At 42.6% G+C, this 18,803-nt stretch overlaps 1 protein-coding gene across 2 annotated transcripts in view; it reads left to right on the top strand.

Moving 5' to 3' along the window:
* CDKAL1 (CDKAL1 threonylcarbamoyladenosine tRNA methylthiotransferase) overlaps positions 1-2,495 on the top strand; it is a 705,830-nt gene extending 703,335 nt beyond the window's left edge. The window contains exon 16 of one of the 2 annotated variants that reach the window (XM_086706145.1): positions 2,268-2,495. In XM_086706145.1, the coding sequence (XP_086562271.1) occupies positions 2,268-2,345 (78 nt within the window). In that variant the 3' untranslated portion in view covers positions 2,346-2,495. Of the gene's footprint in view, positions 1-2,263 lie in introns of both variants that reach the window. The other variant, XM_086706146.1, reaches the window with a different exon arrangement.
* Positions 2,496-18,803: the final 16,308 nt, after the last annotated feature.

Here is an 18,803-nt window from a genome sequence, read left to right as displayed (position 1 = left end):
CATTGGGGTTAGAGAGCTGTTACAGCCCTTGCACTTTTTGCCTCTTGTCCTTATGATTCAGCCAGAGACAAAAATCTAACTCCCGTTGGTGGGTGCTGTCATCTGGGAAGCTGAGGACAGCCCCATGGAGCGGTCATGGTCCACTGCTGGAGAAGAGTGTAAATGGCAAAGAGAGAAGCTAAAACATGACAGCACATGAGTGCACCCTCAACCAGCTATCTTATCGTTGCACTAACTGGAAATAACCTTTTCAGCAGATGGGCTCGGGGGCATTTTACCTTCACCTCGGTACAGCGTTCCATTTGCAACCATGTCTGTCCGGGTGTCTCTGCTTTCTAATTCATTAGGTGATTTTTTTTTTTTTAAGTTGGTCAGTTAGATTTTGGCTACAAACACTCTGAATCCATGAATAATGTGACCGTCCCCCAGTTTAGGCCTCAGGATGCCATCACGGAACTTGAGACAATATGGAGGTGATGGAGCAAGGAACAGACTCATGATGAGTTACCCTTCACTTCTCCCTCCCTCACCCATCCCACCCAGCTCCCACACGGATGCCTTGGTTTATTTTATTTTATTTTATTTTATTTTATTTTATTTTATTTTATTTTATTTTATTTTATTTATTTTTTAAAGTTTTTATCTACTTTGAGAGAGAGAGAGAGCTTGGGCTCACAAGTGAGCAGGGAAGGGGCGGAGAGAGAGAGAGAAAGAGAGAGAAAATCCCACGCAGGCTCCACACTGTCAGCAAAGAACTCACAGACCATGAGATCATGACCTGAGCTGAAATCAAGAGTCGGATGCACAACTGACTGAGCCACCCAGGCACCCCATGTATTCCTTATTTTAAATGCGGCATATTGGCGTTCTGCCAGAAAGGATGAATGTGACCACTGAAAGGTGGTAGAAAGGAGCCGACCAGGCCCCAGGCCTCTGACCCCTCTTGCCCTTCCTACTGCCTGTCTTCAGTCCATATCTATGCCTGTCTAACCCCTTCTGACCAGATGCAATGCAGTCTCTTAGGAAATCAAGACCTCCGAGGCTTATGATGTGACTGTATCCTCAGGTTCTTTGGCTTTTTTCTTTCCTGATTCATTGGAAGGCCTTTCCAGCTTATCACCACAGCTGTCTTGAGGCCCCCACCCCTTTTACAGATAGCTCTGGGATTCAGATTCAGAACTCAGGCAACCATCCTTGGCCCCCTGCCTTTGACCCTCTATAGGGACAGCACAGTCCAGAGTTGTTTTAAACGTTCCCTAAAAGCTTTAAGAACAAGCAGACAAAACTGTATGCATCTCTAAAATGGTTTGGAAAGCCCAGGATGGGGCTGATTAAGAGGAACTTTGCCATGGGGAGGTCAAGGTTCTTGGCTTTCCCTTAACTCAGCTGGTCTCTAATATCTATGATGCTTGAGATTACCCTAAATGGTGTGTTAAAACTTCCCCTTACAATAACTACACTATTGCAACTCCCAGATCTTGTCACACGATCAGAGTGCCCATTTCTAAACCTTTCCCTTATAAATCTCTCAAATTCAAGGGTCTCTGAAGAGTTTCTGGGTAGTAAACAGAATCTCCTGAATCCAAACAGTAGCAGGTAGGTTAACCAGGAGAGCTCCTTAACTAGTTAGGGCTCTCAGATGGCTGTGAGTTAGCTCTTCATGGCAGAAGCAGTTAAAGCAAAAGCCACTGAGGAGTCTGTGGGGAAGATAAAAGGGTTTAACGGGCATAGATGTCAGGCAGCCTCTTAGATGGCCCCCAGGGACCCCACCTCCTGGTGTTCAGGCCCTTGTGGAATCCCCCCTTTTAAGTGCGGGTTGAACCTTATGACTTGCCTCTAATAAATAGAGGACGTAATGGGATATCATGTCTGATATTGTTATGGAACCAGGCTGGATTGCTGGAGGGGAACCACCAAACGACACTCAGAGATCTTGGCGGATCGGGGTTTTATTTCACACCAGCGGGCTCAGAGGAGATCCTTCTGCAGAGGTCTGAGTCCCGAGCACAAGCATGGGGAACAATTTATCATCGGTTACTTCTGCATTCCGCATTAGTAGTAATTTGGTATATGCAGCAAGTGGGGCAGAAAGAAGAACCCGGAAGAGGAATCTCTAAGCTGGGGACTAGAGCTTATGTTAGTCCTGTCGGCCATCTTATGGTGCATAACTTTACTTATTTTCCCAAAAATGCTAGTTTGCAAAAGATGGTGACTTCTGTGTTGTTTGTATTCCTTCTCTTGTGCTCTTCTTTGTTGGATGAAGTCAGCCGCCATATTGTGAGCTGCTGTGTGGAGAGACTCACATTGGAAGGAACAGAGGGAGGCCCCCTGCCAACAGTTCATGAGGACCGACTTCTGCCAACAATTGCTAGAGTGGACTTGGAGGCGGATTTTTCCCCAGTCCAGCCTTCAGATGACCACAACCTCTGTCCCCACCCCCGGGATTGCAGCTTTTCGGCAACCCTGAGGCAGAAGACCCAGGTAAGCTGCACCCAGATTCCTGACGGTTAGAAACTGTGAGATTATAAACAATGCCGTTTCAAGCCAAGTTTTGGTGTCATTTGTTAGGTGGTGGTAGATAACTAATCCAGCATGTTGAATTGTTGACCTCTGGTATCCCTCCCAGACCTGGGATTTTACGAGTTCTCCGGGGTTAAAAAAAGGAATGAGGCTCAAAGGTATCAACTATATTGATGCCCACGTTGTTCTTTTCTTTCTCCTCTCTTCTTAATAAGCCCAATAAATAGTTGTGCTTATCTGTTGGGATTCATTTTTCCTTGCACTTCAGACTTGTCAGCTAGCTGAAATCTTATTAGGCTGGCCAGAGAAAGTGAACTAATTCAGGCAGGAATCTTCCGGGAATTCTAGGAAGTCCACCAGGAAAAGGAAGATACCATCTGGTTGCTAATGCAGCGTGCTTTGCATGTAAAATAGGACAGATCCCAGCTCAAATAAGCACTTCTGAGGTGTCATTGATTGCTTTCGGTCTCAGCAGCTCTTTCTAATCCAACCTGTTATTTTCACCTTTAGCACTAGGGCCCTTCAGCGCTGGTACTGAATCGTTCCTTCAGTCTTCTGTTTGAGGAGCTGCCATTATTTTCTGCATAGATATATTTGGGACTTAAATGCTATTGGTTCAATAAAAGAACCACGGCGCTTTATTGTGAGTTGAGGAAGCCCAGGCAGGGTTTTGTCCCTGTAATAGCAGATCTATTACTCTGCTGGACCAGCCCACTGAGTTAATGTTTCATATTAAGATTTCTAGTTTTCATTCCTAGAAACAGAGAGGCAAGTGGCATGCTAACGCTTGATGTTGCTGAAAGAAATAAAAGATGTAGTTTGAAATTTAAAAGGCAAATCTTAGCACAGTGAACCAAATTTCCCTTCTTTTCCCCACCGGGCACATGGGCACACTTGGCAATGATTGAGCAATGGTGTTTTTTAAACCAACAAAATGATCTAGAAGACAGGCCCTAAGGAGTTCAATCGTGTGAAAAAATTGTCTTGTGCTCTGAGCATATCAGGTACCTAGAATACATTAGGAACAACCACAACCGCCTCTAAATAGTGTTCTGATTGTGAATCGTGACCAGCCATTTATCGTAGGAGCCGTTGTTCTCCCGGGATGGGGGTTGAGAGAGAATAAGGAAGTTGTAGGGTTCGCGATGTGTGGGGGGTGCCTTTACCATCTTGTCCCAGTGACCTGGTGTCTTGGGCGGTGTCAGCCACTGAGTGTGTGCTCAGCATGGTGATTCTTGAGTTGCGCTTACTTATGGGTTTCTTTCTGCAACGATTTTCACAAAGCAGTGTATTCTATGTTTTCTATAACGTACCAAAGAAAATACATCTGAGAATATCAATGAGGAAATGGGAACCCAGAGGTTAAATCCTTTTTAAATATCGTGATAAAATATGTGGAACATAAAATTGACTATTGTGGCTATCTTGAAGGATGCGATCTAGCGGCCATTACATTCGTGATGTTGTGCAACCATTAATGCCGTCTAGTTTCAGAACTTCTCATCACCCCGAAAGGAAACCCCTTACCTATTAAATAAGCACTCCCTGCCTTCTCTCCACCTCGCTGCTGGTAACCACTAATCTGCTGTCTCTATAGATACTTGCCTATTTTGTGTATTTCACATAAATGGGATCATATAATATGTGACTTTTGTGTCTGCTTCTATCAGTATTTCTATCCCTTTTATGTCTATTATCCATTGGTGGATATACTACATTTGGGCTATCCATTCATCAGTTGATGGACACGGGTTAAATGGTTTTCACATTAATTAACAACATGAACTAAAATTTTAAGTATCTACAACCAATTAATAGATTAATACTACTGTATTAGTAGTAATCGCTTAGACTAAGCTTCAGAAAGGGGCTATGTGTTTTAGCCAACAGATCACAGGAATGGACTCTTTTCTGAAAGCAAGATTCATGGTTCATCTTCATCCTTTAAAATGCTGACAGGCAGGAAAGTATTTGAAAGATGTGATTATCCTGAGAAAACTGATCCACTGAAAGCCGGAGGATATTTTTATGGGTTCTGGCATTGGCAGATTAGAGTTACGATGGGGAAGAGTTGGGCCCACTGGTTGTGGAGAGCTTTCTGGGAGGTTCTGGGAAGGAGGTCCAGGAGCTGTCTCCTGGGTTATGTGTGTATGTGGACGCACTTTCCCTCTGCCTTTCTGGCTAGAGTGTTGTCAATACTCATGAATTATTTCTACCTCAGGCATGCAAACAGTCATCCCCTATCAAAGACACTCCACGGGTTGGGGTTTCTGTCACTGCAGCGTTTCACTGTGACTCCCATTGTTGCTGCTGCACCTGGCACCGTTGAGCTCAGAGGCTGGGATAGAATGTAGAACAGGAGTCCCCACAGCCACGGAGCCTGGCAGTAAGTCTGAGATGAAGAGTTTGGCTTTGCATGGGCAGAGGCATCTCTAACCCATGCTCACATGACAACGATGCTATTCTGGTGTGTAATTAGAAACCTTGGTTTGGAAGGGAGTAGGTTTAGAAATTTCTGAGGGTTGGTAGGTGTCACAGACCAGAGGAATGGGGGCACACTTAGTTCCGCAGTTTGCACAGGTCTGCACTCGTTTGAATCAGCTCAGCCTTGTGTATTTGGAGACTTACATCAGAGCCCCTTTCAGGATAGCTCTCAAACTCGTGTAGTTACATCGGAGGAGAAGAAAACGGCCAACTTCTTCTTAAACTGGGAACATGGGAACAGAGGTGTTAATCATTGCATGATGAACTTTATACCTTCTATAAATGTTATTAAAAGTCATATTATCGGGGCGCCTGGGTGGCGCAGTCGGTTAAGCGTCCGACTTCAGCCAGGTCACGATCTTGCGGTCCGTGAGTTCGAGCCCCGCGTCGGGCTCTGGGCTGATGGCTCAGAGCCTGGAGCGTGTTTCCGATTCTGTGTCTCCCTCTCTCTCTGCCCCTCCCCCATTCATGCTCTGTCTCTCTCTGTCCCAAAAATAAATAAACGTTGAAAAAAAATTAAAAAAAAAAAAGTCATATTATCTCCTGATTTTGTTACAAACTCTTAAAATGCTCTACAGAAGCTAAGTGGTTGCAATGAAAATGGATAATAATTGCTTATACTTAAAAAAAGAGCCCATACCCTTAATGAGATCACTGTGTATACCACACAGCATCTGTTTGGTCTAAATGAGTCTAAATGAGTGAGGCTGAATAATAATGTCCTGCATCCTCCACTGCTGCAGAGCCCAGATGTGGTCTGCCATTTCTGGTATTGGAACTTCTCCCTGGCCCACCTCTGCAGTTACTAGGACGAGATCCTACACTGGTTTATGTCTGCAAGTGAACATTGGATGGGTCAAAGTTGAAGTGATTCATGAACCTTGAGCGTGAGTTATCTACCTGTGCAGGATGGTTCTTGAGAAAAGTTGCCTCGTCTTTCTAGAAGGGTGTTACCATTGCTACCTTAGTCATGCTAATACGTGGCACATCTTGGAGTAAATGCACGTGATTAAATATGACTCTAAGTGTAAAAGGAAACTAACTTAGAATTTGGAACATGGTTAGTGCTCAACACATGATACTTATTTGAAAGCATCAGCAAAAGTCTATGTCAAGAGGCCTAGAATATTTTCTAGATGGAAAAGATAGAAACAACCAAGCAATATTCCAGGCTTTTTGGTACAACCTGCAAAGCATTTTCTTTTTTTTTTTTTTTTTAAGTTTATTTATTTATTTATCTTAAGAGAGAGAGCAGGGGAGGGACAGAGAGAGAGGGAGAAAGAGAGAATCCCAAGCTGACTCCGCATGATGGAGCCCAACACAGGGCTCAAACTCATGAATTGTGAGATCATGATCTGAGCTTAAATCAAGAGTCAGACACGTAACTGACTGAACCACCCAGGCACCCAATAAGAAACATTTTTATTTTTGACTGGGCCATGACCAAAAAAGATTTAGCGTGGTTCCACGTGGATTTTGCATACCTCTCATGGGGGACCTTCTGGATGGAGGCGAGACAGTTCAAGATAATTCTAGAGTCCATATCCTCATATAGAAAACTAAATCCTTTTCAACATCTCTGCTGAACGGGCGTCCGTCTATGTTTGAATATCTCCACTGGCAGGATCTCACTACTCTTCTTTGTAAAAATGAAACACCTGCCTCATCTGTACTTCACGCCCAGGAAGCCCACCCACTGCCATTAGTCCTCCTCATCCTCAACCAGACCAAGTGCATGCTGGAGCGACTGCATTCCTAACAGATTGTTGGAGGAAAGTTGCCATAGCCTGTCACCCGGTGTATTGGGCCGCCATAACAAAGTATCGCAAACTGGGCGGGTTGAAACAACAGACGTGTTTTCTTACGGTTCTAGAGGTTAGGCATCTGAATCAGGGAGTTGACAAGGCCATGCTCTGTCTGCAGGTTCTAGGGGAGGATTCTTCCTTGGCTTCTGGTAGACCCTAGCGTTCCTTGGCCTATAGATGCATCATTTCAACCTCTGCCTTTAATATCACGTGGCTTTCTCGCTCTGTGTGTCTGTGTCTCTTCCTCTCTTCTTACGAGGACACTAGTCATACAGGATTAAGGGCCCATGCTACCCCAGTAGGACTTTATCCTGACCTAACTAATTACATTTACAACAACTCTATTTTCAAAGATTTTATATTCTGAGATACTAGAGGGTTAGGACTTCAACATATTTTGGGTAGGACACAATTCAACCCATAACGCCACTCAATCTATTTTTCTGTCTTCCAAAAAGGAACTCAGCCCTGCTGAGTGTCTAGAGAGAGGATGTGTCAAGAATTGTTAAGCACTAGGAGAGCTGTGAGGGTGTCACCTGGAGTCCTTACCTTATACCCAGCGGTATCACAGAAGGTTTTGCAAAAAGATACAACATTAATGATTAAATGATTGCCCATTGAGTGTTCTGATTTTATTCCCCAGGAGTTCTTATTAGATTTTCTTTGGTTCAATTTGAGTTGCAATGCTTCTGTGTTTCTCATTCTTTTCAAACTCATGTAATACTTCCTTATTTTACCCTCTGTGGATCCCCACCAGCTAAACCAGTGTCATTGAACTTGGCTTTTGGAGTTTTTGTCAATAAACATTAGATCAATGAAGTATGCTTTGCCAGCTTCCACACATCAGGTCTCTATTCTGATGCCTTCTCCTGAGAGGGGACATACTCTTTCCGCCAACCCCACCTGAGGGTCACTGAAGTAGTGTGTGCTGCTGTGAGGTAAGGAGCGGCTAATGCAGAGATGGTTGAAGGACTTGCCCACATCCCCTTCTCTGAAGCTCAACCCAGTATTACCTCCCCTGTGTGAGGCCGGATGGACCTGTACAAGTTGAGTTAAGGTTGCTGCTTCATAAGAGACAGTTGGTGGTGGGAGAGAAAGAGAGGGAGTTAGGCAGGAAATGGAGCGGCGAGAAGGGAAGACCACCTTAATCTTTAGAATTGTCTGGATGACTCCTGGAGGCCCTTGAAATGAGAGGCCTCCACCTTGATCACCTACATCTTGATCACCAGAATTATCTGCCAGGCAGTTCTATGGTAGGATTCTAGGTGGAGCAGAAAGAGTCCCAAATGGAGGTGGCGTGGGATACTGGTGACTGAGGAGGTCTAGAGACAAAGACCTCATTTGCTGGGTGGCTCAGAAATTTTAGAGTATCCCTGATTATGGTATATCTCCCTCCCTTGTTTGTAGAGGGAAGAAGCATCATTTCCAGTTAATTACAGGCTTATCAATGATTGTCAACACCATTCACTTTCCTTTCTTAATGGAAATGGTTCCTTTTTAAAAAAAATTGTGAATTAATGAGTCAAATCTGTGCTTATTGGAATAGTTTCAGCATATGCTGGTGAGGGAAAAATTACAACAGATTAATTATTACCACTATAATTCCACAGTTTTACCAACTCCTGGGAACATCTGCTTCCTTTAAGAGGGCTCTGCCCACACAGTTCTCAGCCCTGCACTGAGAGGTGGTTCACCCACTGCTTCAAGAGTCAAGTGTCCCCCTCTTTGAGTGAAGTGAGTTTTTTGCTGTAAGGAGAAGGAATTGAAGAGAAGGAATGAGGGAGGCAAGAAGGCTAAGAGAGCTGAGTATCCTATCCACTTCTCCTTTGGGAACTCCGTTTAAATCTTGGGCAGAAAGCATTGCCCAAACCCTCTGTCCCTAGAAGAACAGAGTAAGTTTGCCCCAGAAGAATTTGCTATGTTCTGAACACACTTTCCAGTCTCGGAAGCCATGTGCCATAGGGTGGACATGGCGGGCCACCTAGTGCATCAGCAGCTGCAAAGCCCCAGAATGGATCTCTACACTGTCCGCTGATTGCTTGTGACCACAACTTCCTTTGCTTTTTGTTATTAGCAAGACTTGGAACCCCCTGGCATTTCTCATCTACTAGAAGAGAATCAGCTAGACAGAACTGAATTTGAGTTTATCTGCTGCATTAAAATATAAGAACCAACTTGTCAAATTCTCTGAGAACTAATGAAAGGCAAATCATCATAATGGGGTCTCCGAGTAAAAAATATATGCATATATATATATATACAGTACAAAAGCAAGAATGTGTATTACAGAATATTTAGAACACGTAGAAAAGCCCTAATGAGAAAATAAAACTACTTCTACTTCTAGTGATAACTATTAGCATCTTGGCATGGATCATTCACAAATATATACACACTCCCAACTCGAATTGTATTGCTCACACTGTTTTGTAACACGTCCCCCTGAACTATATTGTTCATGATTTCTTAAGGTGTTAATTACTCCTGTAGAACTGATTTTAAAATGATCACATTATACTTCATCGGGTGGCAGTGACATAATTTATCTAACTAATGTTCTAATTATTGGTCATTTAGCTTGTCTGCAGTTTTTCACTATGACACGTGATACCACAGGAAGCATCCTTGTGTGAAACCGTTAGTGCACATCCTTATCAGATAATTGCTTTGTTGTGTCCTTTTCCGTATTTTTGCTATTTTCTGGATACATGTGTCGTCACTTAGCAATAGAAATTTCAGGTTGAACTCATGTGTTATATTCAGGAAGCCCTTGTTTTATTTGCTCCCACCCATGAAAGAGTATTTTCCATTTTAAAAGCACTACTTAAATTTAATAATTAGAATGAACTTTAAACGTTGTCATATTCATCTACAAAACACGCTGGAATATTCGACTGTGTATTAGTCTGCTCAGGGAGCCATAACACAATATCATAGACTGTGTGGCTTGAACAAGAGGTATTTATTTTCTTATAGTTCTGGAGGCTAGAAGTTTATGATCAAGGTTCTGACCATTTCAGATTCCGGAGAGAGCTCTCTTCTTGGCTTGCAGACAGGCTCTTTCTCACTGTGTCAACGCATGGCCTTTTCTTGGTTTGCACACACTCAGAGAGGGAAGGAGCTGTCTGGTGTTTCTTCTTATTAGGACACTAGTCCTTTTGGATCAGGGACCCACCCTTATGACCACACTTGAACTTATTTACTTCTGTAGAGTCCCCGTCTCCAAATACAGCCCCACTGCAGGTTAGGGTTTCAGTATATGAATGTTTTAGAGGAACACAAATATTCAGTTAATGACAAACTGAGATCTTAAAACTTAATTATAAGTCCTTATCTTTGTACAGTACTTTTTAATTTTTTAAGCACTTTTACATACATTGTCCCGTTTCATTTGAAAATGAGTCCTATAATCTTCAAATTTCCCTCATGTTAGCTTCTGTGAAAATTAGGGTCTTGTTTTTCCCCCAAGTAATGCATGGATATGGTTTTCAAGGTCAAATAATAAAAACCTTATAACAACAACAGTTGAAATAGTCCCTGTTCACCAGTCAGCCACCTCACCCCACCCCTCTTGGTTCAGCATATCGAAGGTAACTATGTTAATGCCTTTTGGCACATTTCTTCATATTTCTAAATCCTACAACTGTGTATTAAGTACTGTTGCATAGTAAGTTGCTGCAGATTTAGTGGCTTAACATGATATACTTTTCTTAGCTCATTACCTCCGTAGGTCAGGAGTCCAAGCACAGCCTTACTGTGTCCTCTCCTCGGGGTCTCACGACACCACAACCAAGATGTCAGCTGAGCCGTGTTACATTCTTGAGCTCAGAATCTTCTTCCAAGCTCACATGCCTGTTGGCCGAAGTTGTAGGATTGAGGTCCTCATTTTCTTGCTGGCTGTCCACCATGGCCTCCCCTCAGCTCCTCAAGGCCACCCAATGTTCGCTGCCACTTGGGCCTCTCACTTCTTTCGGCCTCTTGCTTCACAGACTTTCACCTGATTAATTCAGGCCCACCAAGGACACTCTCCCTTTTGTTTATCAAGTCAGTTTCTAGCCTCTCTTAAGAGGAGGAGGTATCCAAGGGCATCACACATTGAGGTCACCATAGAGTATCTGTGTCACAATCTATAAAGCTAAACAGTAAAACTTTGGTTTGTGATCATTATTTGTTCCAGAAACATGTTTGTAATCCAAAGCACTTGTATATCAAAGCAAATTTCCCCATAAGGAATAAATACTAAGATGATTCATTCCACAACCCTAAAATATTCATATAAAAAACGATACCCGTACTGTAATATAACACAAAATCATAAATAAAATACAAAATATAAAGAAAAATTAACCTGTATTTACCTTTGAAAACCTTCGTGGCTAGTGTCAGGAAGATAAGAGAGAGGAGGGTTATTGTGTAGGACGACTTTCACTGTCACTAATGGATGTTGACTCCAGTACAGTATTAATAAACTCTTGTCCTATGCTGTATTTAGTGTAACTGGCAATAAGGCAGCAGAGGAAAGGGTCTTTGTCTGTAGGCAGCCTGACCTAGAATAAAGCAAAGTGTTCCTAAGCTCACTCTTTCTGGAAAAGCAAAGGATTGTCCACAGGTGCTTGGAAGTAACAAAAAATACACTAGTGCCTATTGTGAGCGCCTTCCAACATTCTGAAAAATCACTGATTTCTGCCAAACACCGCGGCCTGAGACCCAGCATCCGAGCATGGGATTCGATCACCCACAATCTCACAGCGAGTGAGAGAGAACGATTGCCTCAGTTGTGATCATGTGACATTCAGCGTCATTTACTACTTGTATTGCAAGATACGGCCCATTTATCAAGTTAAAATTTATTAGAGGGGCGCCTGGGTGGCGCAGTCGGTTAAGCGTCCGACTTCAGCCAGGTCACGATCTCGCGGTCCGTGAGTTCGAGCCCCGCGTCGGGCTCTGGGCTGATGGCTCGGAGCCTGGAGCCTGTTTCCGATTCTGTGTCTCCCTCTCTCTCTGCCCCTCCCCTGTTCATGCTCTGTCTCTCTCTGTCCCAAAAATAAAATAAACGTTGAAAAAAAAAATTAAAAAAAAAATTTATTAGAAATGTTTGCTCGTCTTGCAGAACATTCACAGAACAAGTTACTTGCAATCCAATGTTTTACTGTATTTGATCAATCAATTTTAGATATTACCGAGTTCCTTTTGGGATCCATAGTATTTTAGCCCTTATGCTTCCTTTCCTCTCCATTCTCTTTCCCACTTTTAAAAAATTCAACCCATGTGTGAAACTTTAATATGTCATGTAAACTGTTGGTGGACATCTGTCATATTTTGTACCTGCAGAGTCTCCTTTGAACACTGTTGCTGTTTTTGAGGAATTACCTGCCTAGTGATTCCCCTCCCTGCCCCATCCCTGGCAATTGTCCACTATCTCCTAGCTTCTAATATTGATGTTTAGATGCCTGCTGAGTACTGAATTCATATGTGGAAGCCCTAACCCCTAATGTGGCTATATTTGGAGATATGGCTTTTAGGAGGTAATTAAGATTAAAGAAGGTCACAAGGGTGGGTTCCTAATAAAAAGAGGAAGAGAGAGACCTCCTTCTCTCTCTACATGCACAGAAGAACGTGAGGGCAACAACAAGAAGGTGGCCATTGGCAAACCAGGAAGAGAGCTGTCACCGGAACCTGACCATGCTACCACCACCATATTGGATTTTCAGCCTCCAGAACTATGGCAGGATAAATCTCTTTTGTTTAAACTACCCAGCCAGTGTTATTTTGTTATGGCAGCCTGAGCAGACTAACACAATGCCCAGTGCTGCTCTGACTCCTGCTCTTTGGGGTATAATGTAGATTCCCTTTTTAGAAATATTTAGGACCCGTTCTTTGTTTCTAGAGTTCTGAAATATGATAATGCATCTTGATGTAGGTCATTTAAAAAATATTCAGTCACGCACATTTTCAGCTTGAATGGGACTTTTATCATTTGGATGTTGGACATTCTCATCTAACCCTTAATTTTTCTTGCCTTTTATGTCCTCTTGTCCATCTTTATCATTTTGTGAAAGTCTGCATTGAATTTGCAAGTTTGGCTTTCATGTTTTTAACTTCTGGGAGCTCTTAAATGCTGATTATTATGATTATGATTAAATGGCATCTTATTATTTCATGCATGTAGTATCGTGAAGTTTTCTTCTTTCTGCATTACTTTAATTTCCTCTGAGTTTTTTGGGGGGAGAGGTATTTATTTATAGTTTTCTCTATTTTGGATGTTTCCCTCAATAAATGTTGAGAAGGAGACCAGGGGCAACTTGTTTTCCATGCAAAACTCCAAACAGTTTCCCTGTGTTTATCTCCTATTGCATATGTACCTCCTTCATGCTGAAAAGTGATTATCTCTAGTACCTTTGCCAGATTTCTGAGATAATGAATGGCTTATTTCTCACCATGGCCATCCCTGCCAACATTTAAGTTTGCATTTTCCCTCCTCTGTGATATTGACCGCTCCTCTGTTTTCTTTCTGTCTTTATCTGTTATTGTGTGAGTTATAGATATCTTCTGGTTTCAGAACCAGAATTCCCTCATCTTTGGTGTTTTGGGGTGGTTCTAGGGATTACTTTCATGAGAAGGGGGCCACAAATCACCCAGGATCATGTTAGAATGTTCTTCCTACTTCCTTGGTGGGAGGGGCAGGCATTGTTGAGTCTCTTGTCCAGATAATGGAACTTGAAGCTGGGAGAGGGATGTTGCACGTCACACAGCAGATCGATGGATATAGAAGAAAACTGGAAAAACTCAACTCCCATCAAGGATTCTTCTGAAATGCAGAAGATGGATAAGTGGTCTGTTTGGATTATGGAATTTCCCGTCTGATAATGCCCGTTGCCCGTAACTAGTTGGTCAAAATTAGATTTCACGAAAACAGACCGTTTTGATTACAATGTTAGAATTCTACAGCAAGGCATACCATGTGATTTGAAGTCCTCAAACTCCCTGTCAGAATGAATTTTTGTAAGCCATACTTGTTCAGCCTTTAGAAAAACAGAGAACTTGGCGATGTGCTTCTGGCCAGGACAGAGCAGACTGGAAATGACCACATCAGACTTAAAAATGGTAGAATGCTGCCTCTTTTCCAAGGCAATCAAGGTGAAGGCTTGCGTTCCCCAGTGGCCGCGGGGAAAGATCTGGAAGCTGGCTTTGGGCTTCTCCAGCGTTCAAAATGGTGTTCTGGTTCCTCTCTCAAAGTTAGCGAAGGAACAATATCTTTAAAAAGGCTGAGTCATTTTGTGTTTGCTATTTACCGAACTCAAGACAGTATGGTTTGCATTAGCAGGACTTCTGCAAATAAAATTGTGTGGAAGGGATTTAAAACAATTCTCTGGCTTGTATGAAAAATGAGCCCACAATCCCTGGCCCCTCAGAGTTCCTTGTGGGAGTCCTAGTGTCAAGTGATCTTCTACATGCCTGGCGGATCTGTGAGCCAAGCAACATCTGCGTTTTTTAAAAAAATAAACATTTGCATGTAGAACTGAGAATTTCTTCTTTAGCCTTTTTTTTTTAGTGCTAAATAGATTGATTCATCATATATGCACACAAGTACTTAGAGAGAAATTGTCAACAGATTTAAAATACATATTTGAGGGGCACCTGGACAGCTCAGTTTGTTAAGCATCTGACTTTGGCTCAGGTCATGATCTCACGGTTCATGGGTTCGAGCCCCGTGTTGGGCTCTGTGCTGACAGCTCGGAGCCTGGAGCCTGCTTCAGATTCTGTGTCTCCCTCTCTCTATGCCTGTCCCCTGCTCACACCATCTCTCCATCTCTCAAAACTACAGATTAAAAAAAAAATTTTTTTAAATACGTATTTGAGGAGATTTTGTGGTGATTTCTGTGTAACTATTTTGGAGCCAGGATTCTTCACTTTCGTTCCGAACATTTTGTGTTAAAGGAAAATTCCCAGTACCCCAGCTTACAGGTGCATATGGGCAAGATGGCTTTTTCCTACAGGCAGGACCCTCTGGCATGATTTGTAGGCACTCAGAAAATGTCCCTAGCTCTCCACATAGTTTATTCACAGTATTACTCCCCGAGAAAGCCTTTTATTCTACATCTAGATATAAATTCTATACTTTAGCAAGCTTTGGGAGAAGTAGCACACTGATAGAAATTTCCAAAGGCGCAAATGTCCCAGACCCAGTTGCGAATCTGTATCTTAGGATGGCAGTGACAGAGAGGAGGCACTGAAGATGTCAATGAAGCAGGAAGAAGGGGCTTGGTTAAAAGGAGGATTTTATGGCGAGACAGGCAATATGATTTGAAAACCACAAAGTGCTTAACTGTCAGATTCAATTTTTAGAAGCCCAAAGCCAGAAAGTTTGCAGAGACTAATGGAGGCAAACTTTGCCTACTTTTCAGTGCTGCCGAGGGCGATCCCTGCAGATGGACTGGGAATGGGCAACTCTCCTGTCACGCATGGTGGAAGGGCAGAGTGGCACAGTAGCAAACCGGACCCTGAAGTATGGTTTCCCAGAACACTAGGCGAGGGCTGGGGTAGACGGGGTAACTCTCCTTTCTCCTCTGCCTGCACAGAACGAGTTCCTTGGCACTCTCAGACCTGTGAATGGGTTTCCTCATCTTGACAACATGGCTCTAATTGGAAAGAATGGGAGTTACATTCCTGGAAGTATTTGCTCACAAGGGGTTTCTGACAGTAACATAATATATTTCTTTGAGAGGGTATAAGAGACAGAAAAAAACAAAAACAAAAACCCTTAACGTTCTTTGAAAGTAACGATGGTTGTTAAAAGTAATACTTTATAAGCGGAATTTCAACTTCTTTACAACCCAGGAGGAAAGATTCTGGGCCATGGCATTCTCCAGCTAAACTCCCTTTTATCTACAACATTGGTTCTTAACCTACATGATAATTTTTTTTTTTAAATAAAAGCTCTTTCCAGGAAAATGTGTGAGTGCGTGCATGCACACACATACACTCCTTACTTATAATTTTCAGGAGCCTTTAACATTTTCATATGAAGACACTTGAGTTCTAGAAAAATCCAGTACCATAAGTTTGCATTCTGGGTCTTCCATTATTGGCCCCAAAGTACTTCTCCATTAAGGAATTATTTCTTTGAGACAAGATTGTGCCTGGACAGTAGGCTGAGATCTAAGCCAAAAGGCTGTGTGATAGTCTCACACACTGTGTAACACAAGATATCGTGGGGTAATGGGCAAAGCTCTGAAGTGGGCATTAAGTTTTGTAACTTAACTAGTTTTGTAACTCCTCAGGTTATAACCTTGGAGAAAAAATATCATCTAGTCTTTTGGGGACTCCTTGGCCTCTGCATAATTCAGGATGGCTCACTGATCTCTCTTATTTCTCTTAGCTCTGAGTTCTTAGACTTTATCATTCCAGGTTATGACCACCTCGCGTGGGGCCAGTCCCACTCCCAGGGATCACTTATTAGGCTACTTATGATGGGAGGACATTGCAGAAGATCAAAGCTATGGAGCATAGGACCCTGACCACCCTGTAGGGAGCCAGATCCAGGATGCATCCACTTCAGGCCTTTTCTAGTTCTCTCTCTGCTTCTCTGAACTCTTGGCCAAAGAGTACCCAGTGACTTATCACCCGGTATATCCAGCATTTGCCTACTCCCTCTTGCATTTGATGCCTTTGAGAAGTGGGGTTCCTGCGTCTGACTCATTTATCTACCTGGCCCTCCAGTCACAAGCACTCTTGCCAGAAATGTCTTACCTGCCTGACTCACGTTGCCCTGTTCCCCTTGGCTGCTGGCTCCTATGGCCACCCATATCTCAGTGTGACACAGAGATGTGGTCTAAGGACAACCGTCTCTTCTCAAGGACATCTCCCTTTCTCAGTCTGTGTGGGTTGCCACAACAAAATACATAGATGGGGTGGCTTAAACAACAGATATTTATTTCTCATAGTTCTAGAGTCTGCAAGAGTGAGATCAGGGTGCCAGCATGTTGGGTTGTGCTGAGAATTCTCTTCCTGGCTTACAAATGGTCACCTTCTCACTGTGTTCTCACATGATGGAGAAATAAGGGGCTGTGGCCTCTTCCTTGTCTTCTAAGAATACTGTTCCCATCATGAGGGCACCACCCTTATAATCCCACAAAACTGAATCACCTCTCAAAGGCTCCATCTCCAAATGCCATCACATTTTGGGGGTTAGGACTTCAACATACGAATCTGGGTAGACACAAACATCTAGTCATAACACTCTTCTCTCTGGCCGAAAGAAGACTGAAAGGGGATACGAAGTGACTTCGGAAGAAAAGAGAATTTGGGACACGGGTGGAAGATGAAAAGTAAGGAGCCTGAGTGTCTTTGGATTTGCATTCACCGAATATCTAAACTGTTTCTAATTTTAAGCTTCAGAGAACCTTTCGTGACCCTCATCCAAGCACCCTGATGAACATACAACTTTCACTGTGCAGCATCTAAGTTGAGAGGGGTGGTTTCTGGGGAAATGCTGGGCTTCATTTTGAAGCAAATGGAGTGGAGATGGCGGCAATAATGGAAATAGAAATTCTTACATTATCCTCCAGGTTCTCAAGGAACCACATACAAATTTCATGCATCCTCTGGCAGTGTTCTGGCTGGAGACAAGAGTCTGGTCATAAACGACCAGAATGTAATCTCCAAATAATTTTGTCCTTCGCCTCCACAGAGCGCAGTGTTTCCATGTGGTCGCCTTTTTGACAAAGGTCAAGATGAGCAGAGACCACTGAGCACATTTCAAGAAGGATATTAGATTTCACTGGGGCCAGAGCTGAAAAGTGAGTTATTAGGGTTTTGTTTACTATACCCTCTGGCTCTATCCTTAATTAGGTGGAACTGATAAGCTTGATAAATTTTGAACTATTGCTTTCTGTTTGCCAATCACAAAATATTACTGTGTAGGATGTTAGTTATTTTCCGCATCAAACCCTTTCTGTTTTCCTGAAGATGTCATTAGTTTCCATTTCAATGGGCCTTTTGTTTAGAGGGAGAGGAATGTCCTTTTTACCTTTTTTAATTAAAGCACGTTGGTGACTAACATACAATTTCTTTAGACTTTCCTCTGAACCTCATTCTCTATTCTTCCTTCTCTTCAGGGCTCCAAGGTTTTGCTCTGCTAGGCAATAATTAGATCAAGCAAAGGACTCAGACACCGATAACTTCTTTCCAGTTCTCACCAGCATTTCTTAGCTTATATTTTCTTTCTCTCTCTCTCTTTTTTTTTCCTTTTTTCATTTGTTTTCCTTTCAACTGTACTAAGCAGACCCCACTGTCAGTGACCTCCTACCTACAAACATTCTATTCCTACTTGGAAATGGTGAGAAGCTATATCGGCAGTATTTTAAGGAACCCAAACCACCAGCATGACAGCAAGAGCAACAAAAAATAAATAAAAAGCAAACATGTATTTATGTTTATGAAGCAATTGCATACATAGGTTTATACATACAATGAAACGGATATGGCATGTTGGAATATTTCCTTAGCGATGTTCTGAAACCATAATTATATCTTAATGAAATATATGGTCAAGTTCTAACAGGTCCAAGAATAATTATTTTACTCTTGTTTGGTGAATGCAAACTTAGACATCTAAGAGTTCTAATTATCCTACAGTTGAAACAGTTTGCACGTAGAAGGATTTTTCCCCCTAGCGCGGTGTTCAATATAAATTTAAGTCTGGGTTTAGTTGCTGCAGGTCGGAAAGATATCCTCCTGCTAACCTCCTCATTCAAAAATACCGAGGAAGATCATTCCAAGGAATCACACCAAGGAAATGAACCAGCTCATTGAGACGTAAAGGGAAACACCTGGATTTTAGAACTGTACAACACATGAGACTACAAGAAATATCTGTGGGAAAGAAGAAGTCAGCAATGACTCAAGGATGAGGTTCATGACTTGTAGTAAGTTACCTTCCGAACAGAAAAACGTGAGGCCATAGGCTGAAATCCTCTTTTGTTTCACACTGGA

The sequence above is a fragment of the Puma concolor genome, chromosome B2 (genome assembly GCF_028749965.1).
Source record: "Puma concolor isolate L17-30 chromosome B2, mPumCon1.1.hap2, whole genome shotgun sequence".
Classification (NCBI taxonomy): Eukaryota; Metazoa; Chordata; class Mammalia; order Carnivora; family Felidae; genus Puma; species Puma concolor.
The sequence above is the reverse complement of the archived record's forward strand: the minus strand, read 5'-3'. Positions and strand labels throughout refer to the sequence as shown.